Consider the following 25,928-nt stretch of genomic DNA (forward strand, 5'->3'; position numbering starts at 1 on the left):
GCGCGCGGGGCGCTGCGCCGCCCAACGGCCCCCCCGCCGCGGGGGGAGGGGCGCCCCTCCGCCTCCCGCCTCGGCCCCGCCCCGCGCGCGGCAGCGGCCGTTGCTGCGGCCGCGCGCTGCGGGGCGCCACCGCCCCTCCCCCCTTCCCCGGCCGCGCTAACGGCCGCGCCGCAGCAGCAGCAGCAGCGCCTGCCCCCCGGGCGCGCGGCCGGGGCTCGGGGCGCGCTGCTGCGCTGAGGTGCCCCGCGAAGACCTCGGCGCCCAGGCCTAGGGTTTGGGCCTACACAGAAGAGCGCGGAGGCGCTGTACGCGGTGTAGAAGGCAATGACTGGGCAGAGCTGCTCAGTGCAGGGAAATCTGTGCACTTTGGTTGAGCAAGAGCTCAGGGGGACTGACGGCTGTTGCACGCCAAGAACCCCTGAGGATGTTTTGTTCTGTGTAGTAAGCATGTCTTCACATGATGTGACTTGATTACTCTGAATGTGCAATAACCCAGCTCACTGCATACAAACAGTGGCTACAGAGGGAATTAATGTAAAGTACCTAGAGTGCTGAAAATTTCCACTGTAGTTCTCCGTATACCTGCCTCCCATACAAACAAGCCTGTCAATGTTGTTTTTACTTTAACCCCAACAATAACTATTTTAAGTCTAGTCTGTCAGCTTGCCCAGTGAGACATGCATAAATTGAATTAGTCACCTACTCCACCCTCCAAAGTGCTCCTCACCCACACTGAAGGGTAAAATAAGTGTCCTCCTAAATGGAAGGCAGACTGGGAGCACAGGAAGTGAGGATGAAAGGGAAGAAGGTATGGTCAGAAGCCAGCCAGAAATAGAGCATGATCTCTAGCAGGGCAGGAAAAAGAACAAAATCACTGAAGCTAGAAGTTCAAACAAGAAAGGTACTTGTGCTACTATACTGAAGGAAGCTCATGGAAGAAGGGTGACAAATGTTGAGAAAGTCAGTTACTCTATAAACTTAAGAAAAATGTATTGAAAAAGTTAGAAGTACTGAATAAAGATGCTAGTTTTACAGATTAGTGATATATTAAAGAAAAAAAAAAGATGTATACCTTTTCTTGCATAAACATATATTTAAAGGCTATTTTTTTGCATAAAAGGCATTATATGTATATTTTTTTCCTAGCTTGTGAAATTGATCTCTTGTTCTTACTGGTCCTTTTCAGATGGTCTCAAACACTATCATTTCTCTTTAAAAAGACAAAGGTCATTGTGTGATCTTATATTCTTACATATGTTGTCAAGGGATGCTTCCCCTTTTCTTCCTAATCATGACTGTATGTTGTGGCTGCTGATGCTGACAGATTCGAGCAGAGTTTGAACACTTTCTAAAAAAGGTGTGACTGGCCTCCACCTTACAAAAGCCTTGCGCTTGGTTAACTCTTCAGCAGCAGATCTACTTTATTCCATATCAGCATCAAGGCCAATGTGTTCAAAATTCTGATCTAGAGTTGGTGTTGAAATAAATTTTCAAAAACATTTTCAAACCCCAAGTTGTTCTTTAAAGTAACTCTTTAGCATTCTCCTAAAATACTTGGCAGTGTAGTTTTAGGACTCCATCCAAAGGCACTGAGCATTGTGAGAACAAGATCAAAGTAACAAAATCAAGAAGACAGCCAAGACTGAGATTTGTGAAACAGGGGAAGTAGTGTGTAAGGAGCTGTGGAGCGGGAATCAGAAGCTGAGGAAAAAACCAGAGCAAAACTAGAGGTAAGAAAAAAAAAGATATCAAAAAGAGGTCAAGACAACAGATTAGCCAGAGAATATTAGATGGGGGATGAGGAATGAAGCCAGGTAAAGGTAAACATTGTTTAAGGACAGCAAGTGACAGAGAATTCAGAATAAACAAGAATTCAGTGTTTGGTAAAAAGCTGATCAAGAAAAGTGATGGTATTTTTAGGGAGTCCAAAAATGTAGTTCAAATGAGAGTTTGAGAGAGAAGCAGAATAGACAACAGTATTGAAACTAAAATCACTCCAGAAATGCAATAAACTAGAAAGAGTACAGTGTTCATTATAGTCAGTAAAAAATGAAAAGAACAGCTTCAGAAAATGTTCTTTTAAGAATATGGAGACACTGGCAATAGGAAAATGGTGTTGACTGTGATTATACAGGTTAAGAAACACTATTGCTGCAGTCTTCACAGAGAATGAAGTGAATGACAAGACAAAGACTGTAGTGCATAAATAAGAAACAGAGGCTGTTTCCTATAACCTTTTTGGATAAGAATCCAAAATTTGGGGGGAATTTTAGAGGGAAAGCTTGAATTTTCTTGAAAGGAGATGGCAGGAAAGCAGACTTTAGCTTGGGAAAACCTGCCAGAGGAAAGCAGACAGTAAAGAACAAGGTGTAAGAGGAACATACAAGAGCAAGACTAGCAAGGGAAGAAATAGCATTGAGGAAACTTCCAAAATTTCATTGATGCACACCTGATAGGTGGTGCTCAATCTCCATGTGCAGAAAGGAATAACAAATTTTACTAAGAATGACAACTAATTGCTACCTAGAAAGCAGAGCTGATAAAAATGAGAAGACAAAAGAAAGATAAAAGGCGCTTGGCTAGACTTTTCTGCCCTAGAGAGAAGCTAGGCTTATACTAAGACAGATCTGAGTCTCAATTCCCCAAAGTCCCTTGAAAGAAATCAGCTTGGTTCAAGAAAAGAGAAAAAAAGCAGAAGTTCAAATCAGATAGAAATTATAATGGTCATCACCAAAAGGTCAGTTAGTCTGACTAGTGCTGTACTGAAGACTTAAGAATGTTCTATCTGCAGTTTCACTTCTGAAATTTATTTTATTTGCATTTTGTGCTTGACAGCCATTTTGTTAACAACATTTAGTATCTTTAGAAGTCAAAATACATTGCAAATTGCAGCACACATCCAGAAACAAGATGCAGTGAATTTCATCCACTTAAATGATGCAAATTTCATTAGAAATGGAGCATTCTTTGGTTAAATAAGAACAGCAGTTAAAACTAGCTGTACTTAAATACTGTACATGCATTACATTTGCACAAATTAGCTAAAAGTTAGAATTCAAGTATAGGAACTTTGTCTTCCTTCCTTTTTTCAGCAAATACACTGGCATGACTAAATGCATCTCTTAAATATTGCAAAACTACAGTTCAAATTTTAGCTATTATATGTTGCACAACAAGGTTTTGGGGGGAAGCTACAGAAATAAATAGCTAAAATACACAATACATGAAAATAAAAATCATCTAGCTGCAACGCTTTATAAATTCAAACAGGCTTGCAAAGCCTTTCATAAAATGTCTATTTGATCTAATAATTAAAGCACAACAAATAAATAGGATTTTTGCTATTGACTTGAACTAAAGCAAGATCAGTTCCACTACAGTCTCAAGAAAATATGATCTTCTTATGGATCTTAATAATAATCTTTGGATTAAAAGCATTAACAAACATCACTTACCATGTGATGATAATGATCAGTATCGCTTGAGAAATTTGTCAGTTTAAAGAAAAATAGTAATATATAATTAACAATGTAAAGTCCAATTAAACAAACTAGTGACTATCTCCTCTCCTTTTTTTCTTTTGCTGCAGAAAATTCCATTCAAATCCTCCAGGGCATATTTTTGATGACTTTTTACAGACTCTCAAGGGCTTTCATGGAAACTATTCTTCAGAAGAAAGAAGCATGAAATGAAACAGGTGGTTTAAGATGACATTTCTTTACAAAGCATTCTTTGTCACTTTACATGCCCCTGCTGTTTCATGTTTTGAAGTTCTTCAAAGGGTCTCAAGGCTTGTCCACATAGCAAAGCTTGTCTATTGGTGTATCACTTTAGAAAGTAGCTACTCCAATCACTTTAACCAGGCAGAGAACAGATAGTAAATAGTGTATTGTGAATGCAAGACCTTTCTTAGTATACATTTACTTCTTAAGTGGTTAAAGCTCTGCTAAATATTGTTGATACTATCCCTTACTACTTTAAGGCAAGAGTGTTAATAAGTAATGGATACTACCTGGTTGGACCATATCACTGTTACCATGCTATGCAAGTATGTGAGTGAAAATGAGAGTAGAGTAATAAAAACATTTCTAAAATTTGTATTCTATTCCTCAGCTGTTCAAACATTCAGCATTTTTGTGTGTGAGAAAGAAAGAGAATATGAGCATTTCAAGTTTTTCTGGGAATAATAGTGAACTAGGATAACATGTAATTAAAGTTGCACATAAATTTGTACTTCAGACCTGTGGAGATTCTCTTACTGGGTCTAGTACTCTATCTAGAGTACTCTATCTAGTACTCTATCTATTGAATTTTCTTTTTAAAAGTCCCATTAATCTTAATGGGGATATAGAATCAAATCCACAGTGGACAAAGATCTCCAGGGTAATATGTATCCATATCTCCAGGTATATGTATCCAGGAGGATTTCACTTAATGGTATTCTATAAAGCTATATAGAATCAGCTGTTTTGCTTCAGTACTACAAGATTTGGAGGCAAACTCACATGGGAAAATGCTGCTGATCTGACAAGAAAAAAAAAAAGGAAACACATTCAGGCAGGACTTACTCTTTTTTTGCAAAATTACCTCTACGAAAGATCAGCACTGTTAAGAGGCTCACTGGAAGTGAGACAAGAAAACGTATGCTTAGCAAGTGTGCAAACAAAGATTTTTCCCCACCAATTTTTCTCCAGTTCTTATAGAGTATTAGTAATGGTAGCAATGCCTGAAGCCTTAAAATCACCCAAGGTCTTAGTGACCCCTAGTAGTTAAAGCAGCATGTCGTCTAGCTCGGCTCAGAGAGTGATGCCCTCTCCTAATGTGTGAACCAAAATAAGCTCAGCTATGCTTAATTGGCTTCCAGCTGGTCACGGTGCTCTGAGCTTAACTTGTCCAAAGCTTAACTTGTAAAAGCTCAGGTCACTAGCAGAGAGATCCGTGCTCTTTCTCAGGCCTACCTTGGCATGGGTTACTATCACGAGCTCTGGTTCTCTCCCAGAATGCTGAAAGACTTGTGCATTCCCTCTCAGACACACAAAACCCATCTAAATTTGTCTTGTTTTCAGTGTTACAGGGAGGACAATTGTATGATTTACAGATGGTATAATGGATTAGCCAGTTAAGCAATGGGACATTTTTAACTGTGATACCCTTAGAAGCTACCGAGTAAGTTTATCCTCTAGAGAAAGAGCTGAAGACTAATAAAACATCTTTGAACTGTTTTAATATCATTGTGAAAAATGCCATACATAATGCATTTGCAATGAAGTTTGCACTGTCCATACTAAGAAAGTGAGTTTTTCATGGATTGAAATATCTATCAGTAGACTTCTTTAAAAAAATAAATCCAGGAAGGAACTCTTCTAAACTGAGTGAGAAAACAGAATTAAGGGACTGGCTGCACCCCTTAAATGAGTTAGTGATGCTTTACAAAGTCAGTTGCACAAATGAATTAAAAAAAAAAAAAAAAAAAAAAAAAAAAAAAACAGTAGCTGCAGATGGGATGTAAAAAAATTTGGGACTATAGTCTATTAAAAATACTTTCCTGTCTCATAATCTACAGTAGGCTAGCTGAGAACATTTACTTAGTTTTTTTTACAAGAATGTTTATACTTGTATTGGGATAATCCTTGTGGGGCTGATTTGTTGTTTGGCCCTTAACATGTTTAACCAGCTTTGCGTCAGTAGGAGACAAGCTGTACTGAAGTTGTGTTGTTAGAGCTGCTTGCATTTTTTCTACTAAGTGCCTGATGAGAGGCTGTGTTCTACCACTATCCAATTAGATAATTAGTGAAAAATATATGTAGAAAATACAAGTTAGGAAATGAGGACAATTTTATTAAAATATTCTTTAACTTAGATATCTAAAGTTGTAGCTGTTAGATTTAGCTTAGAATGCCTACAAAACACGAGAGATCAAGCAGCAATACTTCCACAATACAGAGTGTTTTGAATAGGCAATTTGCTTTTCTGTAAATCAGAACATTATATTTAGCACATACTATAATTTCTATGTGGGTGTGCAGCAATAAAAGTCAAAACAAACAGATACAAAATGTTTTTAAGTAATGTTCAAGATGGTATATTGCCTGTTTGAAATGACGTATTCATACTTTGCAGGTTAGGGTTACTATTCACCTCTCCTGTATAATTTCAAAGTCTGTGTTTGGTTTATTTTCACTCTGTTCCCTGTAAGACAGGACTATTTTGAACATTTTTGAAAAAAAAAAGAATCACTATAAAGAAAACATCCAGCATGAAATTTTAAAAATGCTCGGAAAGGAAACTTAGAAGACCTGTACTTCAAAGGCCATTCAGTCATGCTTTACTTGGAATTGCTTTTAAATACTCCTCTACTGTAATGGTAGAAACTTCTCCATACCAGCTTTGAAGCCAAATGTGCTCAATGTTCATTTTCATGAAGAACCACTCATAGTGGCGAGGCCACTTTCTTATCACTGGGTGCCTGGACAGACAAAAAAAAAAAAAAAAAAAAGTAAAAGAAAAAAAAGACGTGCATAGTCCGCCATCCTACCGCCTTATAGAATTTGATTTCCAAAGGCTGATGTTTTTTGGTCTATAAGTAAGTAAAAAACAAAGCATTCTAAGAATGCTCATTCATTCTCCAGTGTAACTTATTTGAAAACGTGAACTGCAGCTCTTAGAAGCATGGGACAAATTGTTCCTTTTCTGCCTTCAAAGAATTTCCAGAAGATGAGAAGCAGATAGCCCATAATTTTGTTGTACTTGATATAGGCCATTAGGTTCAGTGGGCATCACAGAAGACCATTGAGGGACTCCACTCCATAAAAATGTGTAAGCCTGATGCCTGAAAGCAGCACTGTATCTTAATAGGCTGTGGCTTAAAGGCACTATCTTGTCCTAAAGTAGGGGAGAATTATTAAAGGTAGTGCCACACTGAACAAATAAAGCTTGTAGTTAAGAATCTTTCCTCAAAGCCATGTGAAATAGTTTCCTAATCCCCAGATTATAAATCACATGTACTACTAAAGTCTAATATTTACTAATTGTATTTCCATAATTCATTACCCCAAAAGCTAAAAGGCGGCTCTAAAGCTCTGCACATCATTTTAAGAAACAACGAGTCATATTACTTCTGTGGCCTCCAAATAAAGGCCAGGTTCATTACTTCTCAGATTTTCAGTCCCAAATGGCCATGTCCATATATTTGTCTCCAAACACCAGGTTGTATTATACTATATGCATATTACATACAGACCTAGAAAACATTGCTTGCTTGGCAAATTCCATTTCCTCCGGAGGCACTGTGACCATCTGTCCTGTGAGAGTCAGTCTGGTGCACCTTGGATCCTCAGGATCAATTACATTTTTTCTGTGCACAGAGAAAAATGCTCACGTATAATAGTTTGCTTTTTTTTTGTTATGAGTTTTTGAGAAATATGAATGTGAACAGATTCTCACATATATATAGCTGCAACATTTTGTCATCTTTCAGTTTTTTTCTACACTCGGCAATAACATTCAGTGGGACTACTGAAGGAATACTCATCTAAAGTAGGTGTCTATTGTAGAGATTTGTTTAATCTTCATTTATGATTTTTAAAACTAGATTTGAATATGTAGTCAGGATTCCGAAGAGTATTAGTGAAATGGTTAGTTTGGACCTAAGTCTAAAAAATCAGTGTGCATACGTGTATATGTGGGTATAAAATACAAGATCTTTTCCTAGCATCTCCTGCAGATTCAGTCCCCATTTACTTGTACCCTGCTGATTGCTTTATATCAGATTCTTTTTTGCAAACAAAAGAAATGCATAACATTTGTTTAAAAAGAACCTTGAAACATCCCCATCCTTCAAGCTGAGAATGGAAAGGTATTAGTTGTTTTTTGGATCTTTCTACACAATAATAGTATTTAAATAACTCCCATGAACAGTTATGGGGCAGCTGCTGACACTGACATACACTCTACGTAACTTGACCAATAGCAAAAAAAATTTGTAAAGGCCTGATCCCATAAAGAAGTGCTGAGCCACCCCCAAGGATCTCTCAGAACTGTGTCCCACATAATAACATAAGCTTAAAAAATCACATTAGGAAACGAAGATTGCATTTCTTGTTCTATGTGCTTTAATCTGAAGCACCAAAGCACAGTAAATTAAATCTAATCTGTGTGCCATTTTAGTTAAAGATCTTGGCTTTAACCCTTTAGCCTTCACTGTATATACAATCTGCAATGCTTTTTTTCCCCTATAATTCTTAGTACGTGTCTATTGCATGCAGGAAACATATGGGCATTCTCCTGCAGCTAATTTAACACCTGCAGATTCGCCACAGATGGTTAGGAAAGACTACGTAACTTACTGATTAAAGTGTCTGCTTTTATACATAGGACCATGAGCAAAAATATGCCAGAAAATTTAACAGGCTGATACTCTGCTATGCCCGGTAAGCACTTGGCACAGTTTGTAGCCTGTGCTCCAAAGAGCCATTTGCAGTCACATCATCTTTGGGATGTTTTTTCAGCATTCTGATCAGTTTGTAGCAGCAGTTCTCTGAAATCATTCAGCTTGATGATGTCTGGACAAACTCCACTCATACTCTTTTTCCTTTACCTCACTTTCTTCAGGGAAATAAGGACAGCAGCCAAGGATCCAGCTCAAGCTTTCTATTCACATTAATAAATAATGCTCAAGATTTTTTTCCAGTACATTTTTTGAAATATGAACTAATAAATGAATGGTGGTCTAACTACCTGAAAATCTACGTTCCATGCTGCACCTCTGGATTTAATTCTATCAGTGTATATTCAGAGTATGAACTTGTCTGCATGGTCACCTTGGCACACTGCAGAGCCTCTACACTAACTCATACTGTGTGCTGGAGATGCAGTTTCACTACTGACTTAAGCCAGTCTAAAACCAGTACTGTCCCTAAATAGTGCAGCTCCATGCTGACTTTTTTTTTGACCCAATGTTAGTCACAGTTCACGTTGTTTCTTCCAAGTTGGCTTTGGATGTTGTGTGGCTGTTCAGGGTGTGGGATCCACTGGGAAACGAACCCACCAAATATAAATATCCGTCATTACAACTAAAACAAAGGAGGAAATAGGTATGTGCAGCTGGGGACAGCCTGCAGTTTAAGACTAGACTGAGCTAACTATAAAACTGTACTTTATGATATTTCAGCTTACAGCAAAACTGATTTAACAGTTAGTTTCCACCAAGAGGTACAGATCTGCTTTTCCCTCTCATCTCACTTTTCTTCTCACAACTACATTCCCTCTCTCCACCTCATGGTAGCTCTGGCACTTCTCAGGCTGCATGGTAAGACTCTTTGGAGTGCACCTGTGGCAAAAAACTGATCTACTTTTTTTTTTTAAAAAAAAAAAAAAAAGTTTTCTGTGAGTTTAATTCCAAGAGTTCATGCAAAGAAAAGGATAGCAGCATGCAGCATGCATAAGGATACAGATGAAGAACAGAATTACCCCTTTTGTTAATTATTTACAATAATTTACTTCATTTTGGAAGTTGGTAAGCTGTCTCACAGAAAAGCACTTTAAGTGGGAATCAGCTCACCTATAGCATATATAAATACAGTCTATGCAGCTGAAGAAAGAAATTTGAAGGAAGAATGAATCCCTCTTACAGAGTGGGAGATGAGGGCCTGAATGTCCAGCATCTAGGGCTGTGTAAATTCACACTTCCATACACAACTGGCCTTGTATAGAAAAGTCACAAAGTCCATTTGAAGGGATTTCCTGATCTACTGTTACATTTTGTGCTTAATCTTTGTATTTTAGCAAGACATTTTGCATATATCACAGAATCACAGAATAGTTGAGGTTGGAAGGGACCTCTGGAGATCATCTAGTCCAGCCCCTGCTCAAGCAGGGTCACCTAGAGCACGTTGCACAGGATTGCATCCAGGCGGGTTTTGAGTATCTGCAGAAGACTCTACAACCTCTCTGGATCACCTGTTCAAGTGCTCTGTCATCCTCACATATATGTATATATTGAACTTGATAATTCTTAAAAATAATGTAAGGAACTTCTCACAAGCAAAATTTCACTTTAGAAATTTAATTTAAATGAATAACCATATGCCTGCATGCATGTAACCCTTTCCAATGGAACCTAATAGTACTGTAAAACAACAGAACAGCTGGGAAAAATCAGCAATAGTTGCAAGTGCTTTTGTTTGGTGTAGCCCCTAGGTTAGATGTTAATTATTTTCAGATAGGAATTATAAAAGGATTGTTAGCGAAGGATGTCTACAGCTCATAGAGTGGATCAAGGCCAAAAATTCAGATGTGAAGATGAGCAATGAGAGATTTTGGTCTGATATTTTCTCAAATACAAAATTTACAATTATTTAATCTTTTTCTGTAAGCACTCATTTATTCTAAAAGTGACTTGCCAGTTTTAAGTAGGCAATAGACATGATATTGCTGTCATTACACAGTGAATCCTACTTTTATTACTGAAATCACTGAGAGGTGTTTGCCTTTTGCCAAAGATTGACATGTCAGGTATGACTTTGACTTTTCACTAATTTACAGGAAAAACTGCTCTTTGCATATTTGACTGACAACAGAACCTATATACTGTACACCTGTATCTGGAATATTTTCATCTCTCTTTTTTCCTGACTTCTTTTATTTTCAGCTTTCTCTATGTTCATTCCTCTGGACTCCATTGTTGCATTAATTAGCATACAAAAATAAAATACTATCATTCCTAGTAAGAGTTATTTAAACTGAATGTTGCACATTGGAATAATATTCTGGAAGGTCAGAAGTTTATCTTTCAGGGAACTGAGGCAAACAAATTACTTGTTATGATTATGTTTGACAAAGTTTTTGAAAGAGCTGAACAGGGACAATTAATTATTTGAATTTAGTATGCTATGTTATTACTTTCTTTGCTTTGTTTTTAGCACTGCCTCTTATCATAGGTTTTCTATTTCAGAATAGTAACCTTGTATTCTAGTCTTACATTGACATTAGTATTTTATTAAAGGAGTTGTTCATGTTCTGAAGTAAATCTGTTTTTCTGCATCACTTTTGGCATAGTATTTCCCTATAACGTATAACTATTTTTATAGTGTCTAAACCATTAAAAATCCCTGAATTTATAGCTACCACTTCTAACTCTGTTGTTAATTTTCAGTGGTACTAGTGTAATTTGTGTAAGTGCAGGCTTTGTTTCCTGTGAATAAAGGGATATAACTAGGAATGTATCTCCTATTTTTACAAAAGATGAAAAAGATACTAGGGATAAATCTGTAGAGGTCTAGTCATGCATTCACCAGTTATTTCTTGCCTTTTGTATAAATAAATACATATTCAGCTCTCAGTCCTTGGGTCCTTTTATGTTTGTTGGCTCAAGAACAAGTAGGTACATAGAAGTGGCTTTATGTAACATTTGTGCATCACGGACTGGGGGATTAAGGGAAGCACAGTTCACAGGAAGAGACAGTATGCTTTATACAGTCTCTGCATCAGGGAAACCCTAAATGGCTTCTTACGCCCCGTCTTTACCAGTGCTGAGAATCAGGTCCTTGCTATTACTGGAGAGGATTTCATGAAGTCTATGATGAAATATAAACTGAAGGGAACAGAAAGCAGGAAACTGTGGAAGGAGACAAATCAATAGAGAACACATTTACTTATTTATGCTTATATAAAATAATGTTCACTTTGTGGAAGAAATTAAAGGAAGCCAGATTAAAATGGAGGATGATTCAGTTTATGCATTTTATAAGAACATAGTACATTAAGAGAGATTATCTTAATTATTCATCTGGTTTTGAGGACAGGGAAGAATTGATTGTCTCTGTTCCTCTGCTTACAGTGAGCAAACTAAGTATACAGTGTTTGACTCTGTCTGGGCAGTTGTCTATTTTGATTATGTGAGATTAGAGAACGAGCTGTGTTCAGCCTCATTCAGCTGGCCTACAGAAAGTAATCTCTACAAAGGTGCCAGCTTTTCTGAGCTTATGGAGAAGTCTGCGTGTTAAACATGTTTCCCAACAATGATGCAATGCAATGAAGCCTATTGCTGATGAACATCTCCCACTTATTTGACTATGTTCCACTTCCGCCCTTTCTGGATCACGGTTTGAAAAGGGTTCAGAGTAAAGAGTGATACCTACTCATTAAAATACTCACTTCACTAGCTGTTTCTTGGATTTCAATTAGAGGATTCTCAAATGAAAACTAGTTAAATCCAGACCTCGTTAAACTATGGCTCGGGCTGATATGTCTGTATGGGCACACAAGGTGATGACGCTAAGATTTAGGATTCTCTTTCACAGTTGAGATCCCTGCTTTGACTGATGCTCTCTCTCCTGCTTTCTGACCAAGAGTATTCTTAGGATTTATTTCCATTCTCAGCTTCTGCAGTCCACTAGTGCGGTGGCACTACAATGAAGGCAAAGTAGGAGTGCAGAAAGCGTTTGGGAAGGAGAGTCAAGTGTTTCCAAGAAGAAATTAGTATTGGATTGTGGGAGGATGCAGGGGCCTGTGGGTAGGTATCTCTTTTTCTTCTTCATCAACATACTTCGCCAGTGTGGAGTTGCCATTCAGGATGGCACTCCCCTGGGGAGACAGAAGCTTCCTTCCTCCCCTTCAGGATTCCTAAATCCTTCCCATCTCCCCTGAATGCATTTCTCTCTGCCCTGTGAGAAAGCACTAGTTTTGCTTCTCTACTTCTTGAACAGAAGGGAAGGGAAAAGCAGCTGGGAAAGAGCTTTCCCTTATTGCAGAAAGGGAGAAAGGACTAAGCCAGAGAGTCAAGATGAAAGCCCTAGAGAGCAGTTTCCTACTCCTGCTATTGGAGAGCATGTGACTTGTGTGGCATGGGTAAGGGCAATGATGGAATTTGCTCCACACACCCTAATCTCTCCTTTAGTGTAGCAGCAGCCACACAAAGCCATGCAGTTAGGAGGTGAGGACTGGCTGTTCAGGATGCACTTGCTGCTGGAACAGCTGATCCCTGACACCTTCTATGGACGTGAAGTAAGCACTCTGATGCGCCATGCAGAGTTCCTGTTTGCCTAGCCCAAAACTGGGCAAGACTCAGAGTTGCATGTTAGCTTGACAATATATGATACATCATTTTTTTTTTTTTTTTTTTTTCCTAAAATCTATAGAAAGAAATAGAGGAAATATCCTGGAAAAATCATTGTAGCATGTATATAATTTTGACTGTATATTTTGAAAAGCAGAAGTTATTGCTCTTATACATTCCATTTACTCATCATTAACTAATGAAGGCTCTGAAGTAGAAACAATGTATTAGTGTTACTAATCTGCATGGCATGATGTCAAACAAAATCCTTTTTGAAAGCCAACTTATAATCAGAAAAGCAGTTGCTGGCCTTCAAGCAGATATGGCTGGGCAGTTTTGCCCTGCCTTGCTCTGATTTTTGACATGAATAACTTCCTTTGTCAATCATGTTTGAGATCCAGCAAAGATAGTTAAAAGTCATCTTTGCTTTCAGAAGTGCAATCTTCCATTCTGAATCTAAAGTGATGCTTAGTAGTAATAAATTCTGTTAAAACGGCTTTTTTGCATATAAGTGATTCTGTATTCAGAGCATACCTATTTTAATGTTTTAAATCATGTCACTGTTCCTGGAAGATAATCCTTCCTAGAATGTTTTTTGTATATATAATTTAAGTGAAGTCTGTTTGTCTGTTTGTCTTTGCTGACAATAACAACCCATTTCTTTGGCTGAACTACATGTCTAAGCCAGGAAAGTTTTATATAGTTTAACAATAGACAATTCACAGGAAAAAAAAAAAGATTCATAGCATCAATTATTTCAGTAAAAGCAGACAGAGAAACACATACTAGTGTACCAGACAGGGATTTTGTAAAGTTGGTTATTTAAGAATACAGAAAACAAAACAAAACAAAACAGTAATTTAAAGCTATATTGTATGCATTGGGCCATGATGATAGTAGGTTTCATATTTAACTTTCTAATTTGGTATTTTCCTGATTTTTTAAATACAGATTTTTCAGGAACAGCTACTGACATAATTATTTGCATATGACTAAAGAGAGCCAGTATAAATGCCAGAGCTAGAGATGTGTCTGTGCTACAGATCTAGAAGGTTGGTCTCAACTTCTCAAAAAAATAAGAGATGTTTGGATGTCGGGATTTCAGCACAGGATCTTCTCTAGCAGATGCATTTCTCTTCTGCATGTGTAATTTTTCTTTGCTTGAAGGTGTAACACCAAATTTATTGGTCATATTCATCCTTGTATTAACAAACAGTGACTATATAATCACAGGGGTAGACAAATTTTGTATGGCCAACTCGCATCTCAGAGGTGTGTCTGTTACCCACGGCAGTTTTATTTGTCAGTTTTACCTGCTGCCTGAAGCAGCGGATGGAACATGTAAGCAAAATGGCTCTGAAGGAAGCAGCTTTCCCATCCCAGATGCAGGTCACAAACAGTAGAATAATGTGGATCACTCAAAACACCAGTCTGCAGTGCAGATTGGAAACACCATCCTCCAAATTAATAGCAAAGGAAAACAAACCTATTGATTGACCCCAAAGTGTGTTGTTTTTCTTTCTTTTTCCCTGTGCAAAAATCATTTTGCAGCATCCATTTAACTGTTACTTCTCTAAGAAAGCTGCATTTGGTCTCTATGAAGGTGTTGAAACTGATGTCAAGGAGATAACACATGTTTAAAATTAATTGCCTGTTTTCCAGACTGCAGCTGTAATGAGGCAGGCCCAGGAGCTTACTTGAAAAGAGAGATCATCTGAGCAGCTTGTGTGTTGGGACATTCATTTAGAACAATAGCTGCTCTATTCTTTAACGTAGGGCTCAGTCTTGTTTGCTCTGAAATCAGTAAGAACAGGACTCAATCTTTTCAGTTTTTCTGTGAAATAGACTTGCCAGCTTTGTCTATTTATATATAGCCTTAAACCATTTAATTTTTCTCCCCTCTATTATTCATTTATTAGCCTTCCAATAAAATTCAGTGTTAGCAGTTACTAACTAATGCTTTCTTAGACTGACCACCAGAGAATGTTCTAAAAGAAGTGTGGCTTGTTTCCTCTTGGGAAACGGAAATCTCTAGGTCAGAGATGAGGAATCCAGACTATAGCTGCAACATTGAAATGTCTTGCAATTAGTGCCTATTGAGATGCATCATAGCCCTTTTTCTTTCATTATTATATGTTATTTCTGTTATTAGTTTAGGCTTTTCAAATTTTCTTTCCAGATGATTAAATATTAACATTGGATAACCAAAAAGACCGCTCTATTCCTCACTTCTCCAAAAGTGAAAACATTTATTGTCAAGATTTGAAACTTGAGAATGTTCTGAAACAAAACAAAGGAAATTCACTACTAACTAAATTTAATAATAAACTGACAAGTATACAAGTCACTTGATACTGATTAGATACAAGACTATTGAAATGTCAGCTATGTTTTCTTTCTAAAGGCCAAAGATTTCTTTTGTATAGAACAGGTCAGAAGCATTTTCAGCAGAGTGCCAAGTACTCCCACAAGCATTGACTACCTGCATCAAATAGCTTTCACGTGTATTTTAATTCTTAAACCTCAGAGTAGGTACATAATGAAATTCTAAAGAAATTCTACATGAAAACAAGCTATCGAGCCAAATTCATTGCTGGCATACAAGGGCATAAACTTACCTAGAACATTCTTCATTTAGCTGATTTTGAAGTCAAAACAATTAATGAGGCTTTTGACCAGAAAATACTGGTAATAAAACTACCTTTAAATGACATTTTCCTTTGAAAAGGAAACCCCACTGATACTGCCTTAATACCAAGCAGAATCTGAGGTCTTTCAGGCTAAAAGATTTTGCCCCATATAATGTGAGTAAAGAGAAAGACATTTGCTATACAAAAATTAAACCACCACATAAACATTGCTCTAAGGATGGATGTTACATGCTGTTTGCATGGCACAATCTTAATAACTCATCAGACAGAGCATCCAAAAGAGAGTCTTGGTTTGCCCATGGCAGACCTCATAACCTGGCTCTGTTATCAACAGCACAATCAATGCTGCAGGCAGTGCTGGGAGACAGATAACCCCACAGCACTGACAACAGGACCCCTAAATGCTTGTTATTTTCATGACTGTTGCATTGGTCTTAGAAGCCCTCTCTGTGGGGTAACAGTAGGATCCTGTATAGATTTACAAAGTTTATTTTCTAGTTTAAAATGTAAATTCATTTCTGACTCTGCTCACCAGGGGAAAATTGAACTTTCTCAGTCCTCGTATCTTTCCCAATTCCTGATTGCAAGATAGCCCCAAAATCTTTTCACATTTTCCTAACCTATCAAAAACTCAAACTTCAACTCCAGAACTGCCCCTATTTCCACTCTCTGTATCACTTGTCCTTTGTGCTAACACCATTATCTCTTGCAGATGGGAACTCTAGAAGTAAAGAAAAACAAAATGAATTTAACAACAAAATAAATAATGCAAGGAGTACTGATTAGACTGTTCAACTTTGTATTCAGTTCAGTGTTAAACCTCAATTTTTAGGCTATGGTTATATGCTGAAATGGGAATGTCCCATTCTCCTCCACCTTCTCCCTTCCTTCTCTTTTGTACTGCTTCAGCTCTTGGTGAGCTGATTCAGTGTACTAACCCAGCTGAAATCTAATTTTCAGAGAGAAAAAAAAAAGGCGGGGGTGGGGGGAGAGAGAAGTTTCTGCCAGGTTACTGAGCTAAGCAGGTCCACCTCCAGGAGCAGGTAGAAAAAGAATTGAAAGAGGACCAGCAGAGAACTTTATTCACATTGTTGGGTTATTTTTCTTCCGATTTATGCTTTATTCAGGGTCTCACAAATCCTGGAAGCTGATGTGAGAGAGAGAATGAGAGAGAGGAGGGCCCTGCGACCAACCAGTCATAGGGAGGGAGAATGGGGATGTGGTAACTAGTTTGGAGTAAACTGTCATGGAAATAGCTTACTAGTATCCAGAGAGCATTTCGTACCATATAATTCAGTTTCAGGCTGCTGAGAGAAATAGAGAATTGCAAGGAAGTATTTAGGTTGCCCTACCTGCAGTACAAATAGTAATTTCTAGGATATTAAACAAAAGGGTAGTGGTTAATTTTGGAAATTAATGGTTGCTTAATAGGAAGCCAGTGAATAAATATTCTTGAAGAGCTATGATGTATGTCATTTTCATATTTCTATAAATCATGAATAGATTTTCTTTTACTGGTGAATTAGCATTTCCGTAACATGTGAATCAGGCAGCGACGTTACTAAATCATAAAAGGCAAAGACTGTCAAAAGTGGCTGTTTAAAGCAAGGGATGAAAGGCCACACTTAGATGCCTAAATGAGTGTGTGATTTTCAGAAGTGCTCATCACCAGCAGTTATCATCAATGGAAATTGCTCTGCGTCTAGAGTCCCTGAAAATAGGGCAACTATGTAAGTGGTAGGACGTAGAACTTAGCATACATTTTTAAGCACTTGGTCTAGATATTCAGCTTGTTATTTGATTGAATTAAAAATCTGGAATCAGTTCTGTTAGTTTTTTAAGAAGGAGCTGATACATTCATTTGCAGTTTGAAACAATCAATTTAAAATAAATTAATGAAGCAATTTTAAGGAACAGAATTATTCTAGATAAATTTTACAATTACGTTGACTTTATCAAACATTCAAAGCTCAAGCACCTTAATAAACACTGTGATGGAAAATAAGTATTGGGTGTCTAACACCGCAAGAGGTAGCCATGATATCCTGGTGGCCTTCCATTCCTTGGGAATGGGATGTCAGCTTGAAATCACTGCTTAGGATAGAGAAATGGTTAATTTTATTATGATACAACACTTAAGAAAACAGGCTGTATATTCTGGAGACAAATACAGACAAACAAAACAATGAAGTGCTTTATACTTGCTGTTCACTATGGTTTTTTTTTCCCCACTATTCTTTTCAGCTAGAAGGCTTGAAAGACAGGACGATGCCCAAGATGATCCCCAGCTGGGTAAATTTGTGATCTTGTTCTTAAAATAAACCTCTCCTCCCCCAAAGAGCACCTTAACTTAGGGTTAAAACTTTTCTTGTAAACTCATTTATTTCTGAGCCTATAATTTCCAGTTTTTCTACTTCCTCAGAATATCAGTGTGGAAGATCTTTCTTGGAAGAGCTGTCCTGTCTGACACAATTTCAGTGTCACCACATACCTCAGCATGTAAAGGAGCCTCTGGAAATAACACTTCACACAAGGCTGACCCAGCCAAGCTTGTCACATGGTTTGACTGTAAACAAACATATGGCACAGATATGTCTTTTTCAAGGAGACAAGTATGTGAGGGAGAATTGTATCATTTTTGAGTTTCCATGCATACGTACTTTTTTTATATGTGTAAAGCATTAGTGATCTACAATCATGCACACCACTAGGAAGAAAGAACTGAACTCAATACTATCTCTGCAGAGACAAACCCAAGGCCAGCTGTATTTTATATAAGTAAATATCAAACTTGGCTTCCTTTATGTGGAGGATCATTTAACAGCAGTTTATGATATAAAATGCACAAAAAATCTGTGATGGTATCATACTTAATTGTATTTTCTGAAAGAGATTAAAATTCAACTGTGTGGCATGGTCCTATGTATGGCTTGTGAACTGAGAGTTTGGGATCCCATTATAGTTCACTGAGAACTAGCCAATGCAAAAAACAAGGCCTCAAGAACTGTTCAGTAGACCAAGGGTATCTATGGTGACTTGAATAGCTCTCAAAACTCTATTGACCTTATTGACTAGATCTCTGAGGATTATAATGGGATCTCAAACACCTAGATTTCATGTATACACCTCCAGGAAGAGACTCAAATTTAGGTTTGTTACTAGGCAATCTGAAAGCCATCCTGACTTTTGATGCTACAGTACACTTAAATGACGCTCCTGCTTTTCTTTAAGATATACTGTGGCAATTTACTGCAAAATAAACCTAAAGAAGAGGATGTAGCAGATTGTGAAAGCCAAGAGTAGAAGCAGGACATTGAAGGTTGGGACCTAGCATAAAGCTATCACAGATTTATCTTGAAGATTGTATTTGTTCTCACCGAAGGCAGTACTACACAGACAAAATTCTGTTACCTGCAAAAATTGCTGTTTGTCTCTGGCAGGGTCAGAGAAGCTACAGGATTCTTCAGTAGATCTGCCACAGTGTTATCCTTTGGCGTCACATAAAAGAAAGGGATTCCAGTGCTGTTATTGATGGGACCATCGCTGACAAGTAGACAGTTCCCATAGGGCATACCTTGGATCTGGAAAATCCAAATAAGCAGTGCCTTACAACTTTGCATATAGACAGTTTACAAGGTTGGGGACTTCCTCAAGGTCTTTAGCAGAAAACCCAGTTGTTCTGTCTCACACGTTCTGTTGTCACCATTAGACAGACCATCTTCTAAACCACATCTCACTATTGAGCTTCTATGAAAACAGATCTCTCCTCCATTTCTTTTTCCAGTCCTGTTTGTCATGCTACAGAGAAGATTTTCTCTTCCACTGAACTTAAAGGAACTAGCAAATTAAAAATGTTCAAGTGCATTAAAATCAATGTTATCAGCAACAAGAAATGTTTACCCCAAACAGTGCTGATACCCCTTCTCAAACCCCAAAGGATATAGATTCTAATTTAGACTTAATTCAGTCTGCTTTTTAGTCTAATCTTGGCTCCCCTTTTAACCTTTATTTGGAATGTGGTTGCATCAATTTGCCAAAATAGAGGGAAAGACATTTCAGCTAGAACTGTGCTTAAAGTCAAACTGAACGTCAATCTAGCCAGCAGCAAAACTTCCTCCCATGTAGAAGGAGGGAACCAGGGACTCAAGTTTTCCAAGTTTACTCTCATTCACTGACTTGCATATCCACAATGGATGTTACACGTGCAAAAATGTCTTTGTCCAGTAATGATACACATTAACATTCTCTGGGACAATTTACACTGCTATTGTGCTTTTTCATGCTATTAGAAATCATAGTGAAAGAAAGTTTAATGAATCATTATTTTTTCACGTCTTCAGATATTTCTTCCCTCAGGGTCAATTAGATGATAAATAGTATAATTATCAGTCAATATATTAATTCAATGTTACTGATAAATACTTCACAACAAAATCAAATTAAGTATGAGCAGTTAATAAGAAGACCTTGAGTGATGTTATTACTTGGACTGCATGCTTTCTAATGTTTATATTTATTAAATCTTTAATGTTTATAAGTCTTATAAGTGGTCCTTGCTGTGCATGTTAGTAGCAATGTTTTAAAGAAACTGCATGACTTAGAAACTAAAAATATTTGTGTATTATTAAGATTTACAAAGAAAAAAAAGTAGTAGCTGTCAGGAATTTTTCACTACATGTTTCAACTGCTTAAGTATTCTCAGTCTTTCATGCATGGTTAACTTCACAGCAGACGTTCGGAAAGAACTGTGATCAGCAGAGTAGCAACATTCCACTCATAAGTTCCAAATTTCATTCTGAATCAGATTTTTCTGTACTACTTATGTGTTGCAATTAGGTAACTGCAGACCTGCATTCTACTATGAATTTCTGATGAAAGCATAAACCAGAAGAGTTAAGATCGTATGATTTAGCAATCTCTCTGAAAACATGAGGCTTCTTGTTCTCAAGAACCAGAACAGGCGTCTTGTGTATAAATTAGAATACTCAGTTAATGATATCTTTCTTATCCCTGTTGTTTTGCATTTCAGAATAAGATTGCCACTAACTCAAACACTGCTCAGCCAAAGCTTGCTGAAGCTTAACTTGCTTCTAACTTTCTGCGCTTTTTTAAATTTCAAGATAATCAATCTGGTGGTATTTGCAACACAGAAAGTTAAACCCATCTTTTCGGGATGGAGTGGCGCTGAATGCCGCGTTCAAGTCCAGCCCTGCCCTTTAAACCCCGCCGCGGAGGCGGGAAGCCTCCCCCACTAAGGATAGCGCTGTAGGTCTGGCTTCACGGGTTAGTCCTCTCTCTGCGTCTCCCTGGGCGGCTGCCTTCAGCACGCCTCCTCCAGTGCGATCCACGCGTGGTTTCTCTCCCTACACGGCAAAGAAGGACTGTGAAGGTCGCTACGCGCTTGGCGCCGGGCTGGCGCGACCGTTAGCCGCTGCTCGCGCGCGGCCGTTAGCCGCCCCCAAGCCGACCGTTAGCCGCTGCTCGCGCGCGGCCGTTAGCCGCCCCCCCCCCGCCCCCGGGGCTGTCACCTGCCGCGGACGCCCAGGCGCCGCCGGCGGGCAGCGGCGCGGCGCGGGGTGGCACGGTACCTTGCCTCGCGCCGCCTGCGTAGCCACGAAGCCCCAGGTGTTCTGGTGGGCGAGGAAGCGGGCGGTGGCGGCGGCCCGCTCCGGTTCCCGCTCGGGCTGCGGCCGGGCGGCGGCGCTGGGCCCCGGGCCGCTTTCCCGCCGGTAGGAGAACATCCTCGAGGGAGAGGCGCCCCGCGCCGCCCGCCGCGCCGCCGGCCCCGGGCCCAGCTCTCCGTCCTCCCGGTACGCCGAGGCCGGGTAGCTCTGCTTCCAGAGGCTGCTCGCCTCCTCCAGCAGCGCGGGCAGCGCCTCCTCAGTGGAGGAGCTGTGCAGCTCGTCCCCCGCCGCCCCGTCGCCGTCGGGCAGCGGCCAGGACACCGAGCTGAGCACCACATAGCCCCGCGCCGGCGGCAGCCCCGCACCGCCCCACAGCACAGCCGCCAGCCAGCACGCCGCCGCCGCCGCCCGGCCCTGCCGCCCCGCCGACATCTTCTGCCGCAGCGCCGCCGCCGCCGCCGTGCCCGGCGCGCAGCACCCTCCCGCGGCCGCGCCGGCAGCGACACCGCCCGCTCTTTCTCTGCACCTTTCCGTGCGAGCCAGGAGAGGAAACGAGCCCATCCCCGTGCGCCGGAGAGAGGCAGCGCGGTCTCTCCGTTTGGCGGGAAACGGAGGACGCACCACAGAGTGCGCCCGCAGAAATGCTCCCATTGCAGGGAAAGTCTCTGCGGGACACCAGGGCCGGGCACTAGCAAGACCCAAAGTTAGAGGGAGACACACCTCGTTAGTTCCCACACTCGTGGGGTTCCTTTGGGCATGGAGCCACTATTAAAAGACTATGGTCACTACGTAAGGGCTTAACTAGGCAAAGACTTAAATGCATATTTAAGTTGGAAAAAAATGGCCCTATTAAATAAAAGTATTTTTGGATCTCTTTTTCTGCTCTTGGCAGTAGACCCCTTCGATGCAAACTTACAGTTCTTTATGTACTCTCAAACTTTGATTGTATTCGTGTAAATTATTTAAGGAATACTGCTTCAATATTAGGCAGGAAGGAGTAAATCTCACAAGAGACTCTTCCTTTCATAAGGTTTGCATATACTAGTAGACTGTATCTAGACTTTTTGTAGCATGAAGAACAGACCATGAGGTCGGTCTGCTGTTCTCTTTTCTGCTTAGTTGTCTCACGAGAATATGCTGCATATCTAACCTAGATTAGAAACTTTAATAAATAAAAATTAACTGAAATATTGAGTATTTTTAGCTTCTGTTTTCCTAAACCCACTGTTTGGTATTTTATTTTCACCATAGTAACCTTAAGAAATGGTGTAAACATATGTAACTGCTGTAAGGCCCAAATCATTTTTCAGACTGGGAAGATACTTCTGCCAGAATAATTTCTCCATCAAACTTTTAAATTTATCAGCATAACTGAATACACTTCTGTCTTTCCTTTAGCATATGGTCCCCACTTCACATGTGATACTTTTGAATATTGATTCCTTCAGTGCTTGGGCTAAGAAAGAGGAACGTAGATAGAAGTGGAAAATAAATGTAGATTTCCCAAACCAGAGTAAATAAAAGCTAGATAAGCTCATTTTTTCCTCCTAGTTCAGGAGATGCCTGTCTTAAAATAAATGAAGCAGGCCCTTGATATTTGAGTCAGCTTCCCACAGTCATACTCTTCAAACATATTTTTAAAAGCCAATTCCCTTGTGTTTCTCACTGGACAATTACTCAATTTCCTAATGCAAACTGAGGCATATGTGATAGAAATTTTGTTCTCTTTATTTCATAGAATCATAGAATCAGTAAGGTTGGAAGGGACCTCTGGAGATCATCTAGTCCAACCTCCTTGCTCAGCAGGGCCACCTAGAGCACGGTAGACAGGGTTGCATCCAGACGGGCCTTGAATAGCTCCACAGAAGGAGACTCCACAACCTCTCTGGGCAACCTGTGCCAGTGCTCCATCACTCCCAAAGGGAAGAAATTCCTCCTCACGGCCAGGCAGAACTTCCTGTGCTTCAATTTCTGCCCATTGCCTCTTCTCCTGTCACATGGGACAACTGAAAAGAGTTTGTCCCCATCACCTTGACACCCTCCCTTCAAGTACTTACACACACTGATAAGATCCCCCCTCAGTCTTCTCTTCCCCAGGCTAAATAGGCCCAGCTCTCGCAGCCTTTCCTCATAGGGCAGGTGCTCCAGCCCTCTGATCATCTTTGTAGCCCTGCGCTGGACTCTCTCCAGTAGCTCCATGTCTCTCTTGGACTGGGGAGCCCAGAACTGGACACAGGACTCCAGATGAGGCCTCACCAGGGCTGAGGAGAGCAGCAGGATCACCTCCCTCCACCTGCTGGCAACACTCTTCCTAATGCACCCCAGGAGACCATTGGCCTTCTTGGCCACAAGGGCACATTGCTGGCTGATGGTCAACTTGTCATCCACCAGCACTCCCAGATCCTTCTCCACAGAGCTGCTCTCCACAAGGTCAGCCGCCACCTTGGACTGGTGCCTAGGGTTATTGTCCCTAGGTGCAGGACTCTGCACTTGCCCTTGTTGAACCCCAGGAGATTCCTCCCTGCCCAGCTCTCCAGCCTGTCCAGGTCTCTCTGAATGGCAGCACAGCCCTCAGGTGTGTCAGCCACTCCTCCCAGCTTGGTAGCATCAGCAAACTTGCTGAGGAGGCATTCCATCCCCTCATCCAGGTCATTGATGAAGAAGTTGAGCAGGACTGAGCCCTGGGGGACACCACTAGCCACAGGCCTCCAACTAGACTCCACGACACTGATGATGACCCTCTGAGCTCTGCCTTTCAGCCAGTTCTCAATCCACGTCACTCTCCACTCGTCTAACCCACACTTCCTGAGCTTCTCTAGGAGGATGTTATGGGAGACAATGTCAAAAGCCTTGCTGAAGTCAAGGTACACAACATCCACTGCTCTCCCCTCATCTACCCAGCCAGTCATTCCATCAGAGAAGGATATCAGGTTGCTTAAGCAGGATTTCCCCTTGGTGAATCCATGCTGGTACTCCTGATCACCTTCTTTTCCTCCATATGTCTGGACACAACATCCAGAGTGAGCTGTTCCATCACCTTTCCAGGGATGGAGGTGAGGCTGACGGGCCTAAAGTTCCCTGGGTCCTCCTTCTTGCCCTTCTCGAAGACTGGAGTGACCTTGGCTTTCTTCCAGTCCTCAGGCACCTCTCCAGTTCTCCAGGACCTTTCAAAGATGATGGAGAGCAGCCTGGCAACAACATCCACCAGCTCCCTCAGTATCCGTGGGTGCATCCCATCCAGGCCCATGGATTTGTGGATGTCTAGCCTGCCCAGAAAGTCTCTAATCCTATCCTCCTCAACCAAAGGAAAGTCTTCCCTTCTCCAGACTTTCTCCCTCACATCCAGGCTGCAGGATTCCTGAGGGCTGCCCTTAGCAGGGAAGACTGAAGCGAAGAAGGCATTCAGTAATTCTGCCTTCTCTGTATCCCCTGTCACCAGGGCCCCTGCCCCATTCGGTAGCGGGCCCACATTTTCCCTAGTCCTCCCCTTGCTGCTGATGTATTTGAAGAAGCCCTTCCAGTTGTCCTTGACATCCCTTGCCAGACTCAATTCCAAATGGGCCTTAGCCTTCCTCGCTGCATCTCTACATACTCTGGCTGCATTGCTATAGTTCTCCCAAGTAGCCTGTCCCCTCTTCCACATTCTGTGTATTTTCTTCTTCTGTCTGAATTTGGCCAAGAGCTCCTTGCTCACCCATGCAGGTCTCCTGTCCCTTTTGCTGCACTTCTTACTCATAGGGATGCACCGCTCTTGAGCTTGGAGGAAGTGATGTTTGAATACTAGCCAGCTCTCACAGACCCCCCTTCCTTCTAGGGCCTTAACCCATGAGACTCCACCAATTAGGTCTCTGAAGAGCCCAAAGTCCGCTCTCCTGAAGTCCAGGGTTGCAATCCTGCCTGTTGCCCTAGTTCTTTCTTGTCAGATCCTGAACTCCACCATCTCGTGGTCACTGCAGCCAAGACCTTTACATCTCTAACCAGTCCCTCTCCGTTGGTAAGGACAAGATCCAGCAGGATACCCTTCCTCGTAGGCCCCTCCACCATTTGCGACAAGAAGTTACCATCAATGCCAGGAGCCTCCTGGACTGTTTGTGCCTAGCTGTGTAGTCCTTCCAGGAGATGTCAGGGTGGCTGAAGCCCCCCATGAGAACCAGGGCCTGTGATCGTGAGGCTACCTCCAGCTGTCTATAGAAGGCCTCAATCACTACCTCTTCCTGGTCAGGTGGCCTGCAGTAGACACCCACAACAGTGTCCCCCATGTTGGCCTTTTGATCTTTACCCATAAGCTCTCAACTGCCTCCTCTTCCTCCACCCCTAGGCAGAGCTTGATGCATTCCAGAATGCCGGAATTTTTCAAGAAAAAGGGATTAGTGCTAAATTCTATATGCAATAAATAGCGATTTTAAATTGTGCACTATAGACACAAAGCAGTATTGATACAGAGTCATTAATCTATTCAGTAGCTTCTAGATATATTCACCACAATGACCTCAGGTAGGCCTTCAGCTTTACTGATGACAGAAACACAAGCTAGATAAAACACAGGTATTTCACTTTGTGTTCTGAAGATTTATTCAAATAAAGTCAAATAGCTAATTC

At 40.6% G+C, this 25,928-nt stretch overlaps 1 protein-coding gene across 1 annotated transcript; it reads right to left on the minus strand.

Moving 5' to 3' along the window:
- Positions 1-2,779: 2,779 nt before the first annotated feature.
- Positions 2,780-25,373, minus strand: CREG2 (cellular repressor of E1A stimulated genes 2). The gene is given in 6 exon segments (XM_062578934.1): positions 2,780-6,466; positions 7,241-7,354; positions 19,117-19,286; positions 21,294-21,686; positions 21,689-22,017; positions 25,349-25,373. Coding segments are annotated over 6 exon segments (1,179 nt in total). The 3' UTR covers positions 2,780-6,318.
- Positions 25,374-25,928: the final 555 nt, after the last annotated feature.

Source organism: Rhea pennata, chromosome 1, assembly GCF_028389875.1.
Source record: "Rhea pennata isolate bPtePen1 chromosome 1, bPtePen1.pri, whole genome shotgun sequence".
NCBI lineage: Eukaryota > Metazoa > Chordata > Aves > Rheiformes > Rheidae > Rhea > Rhea pennata.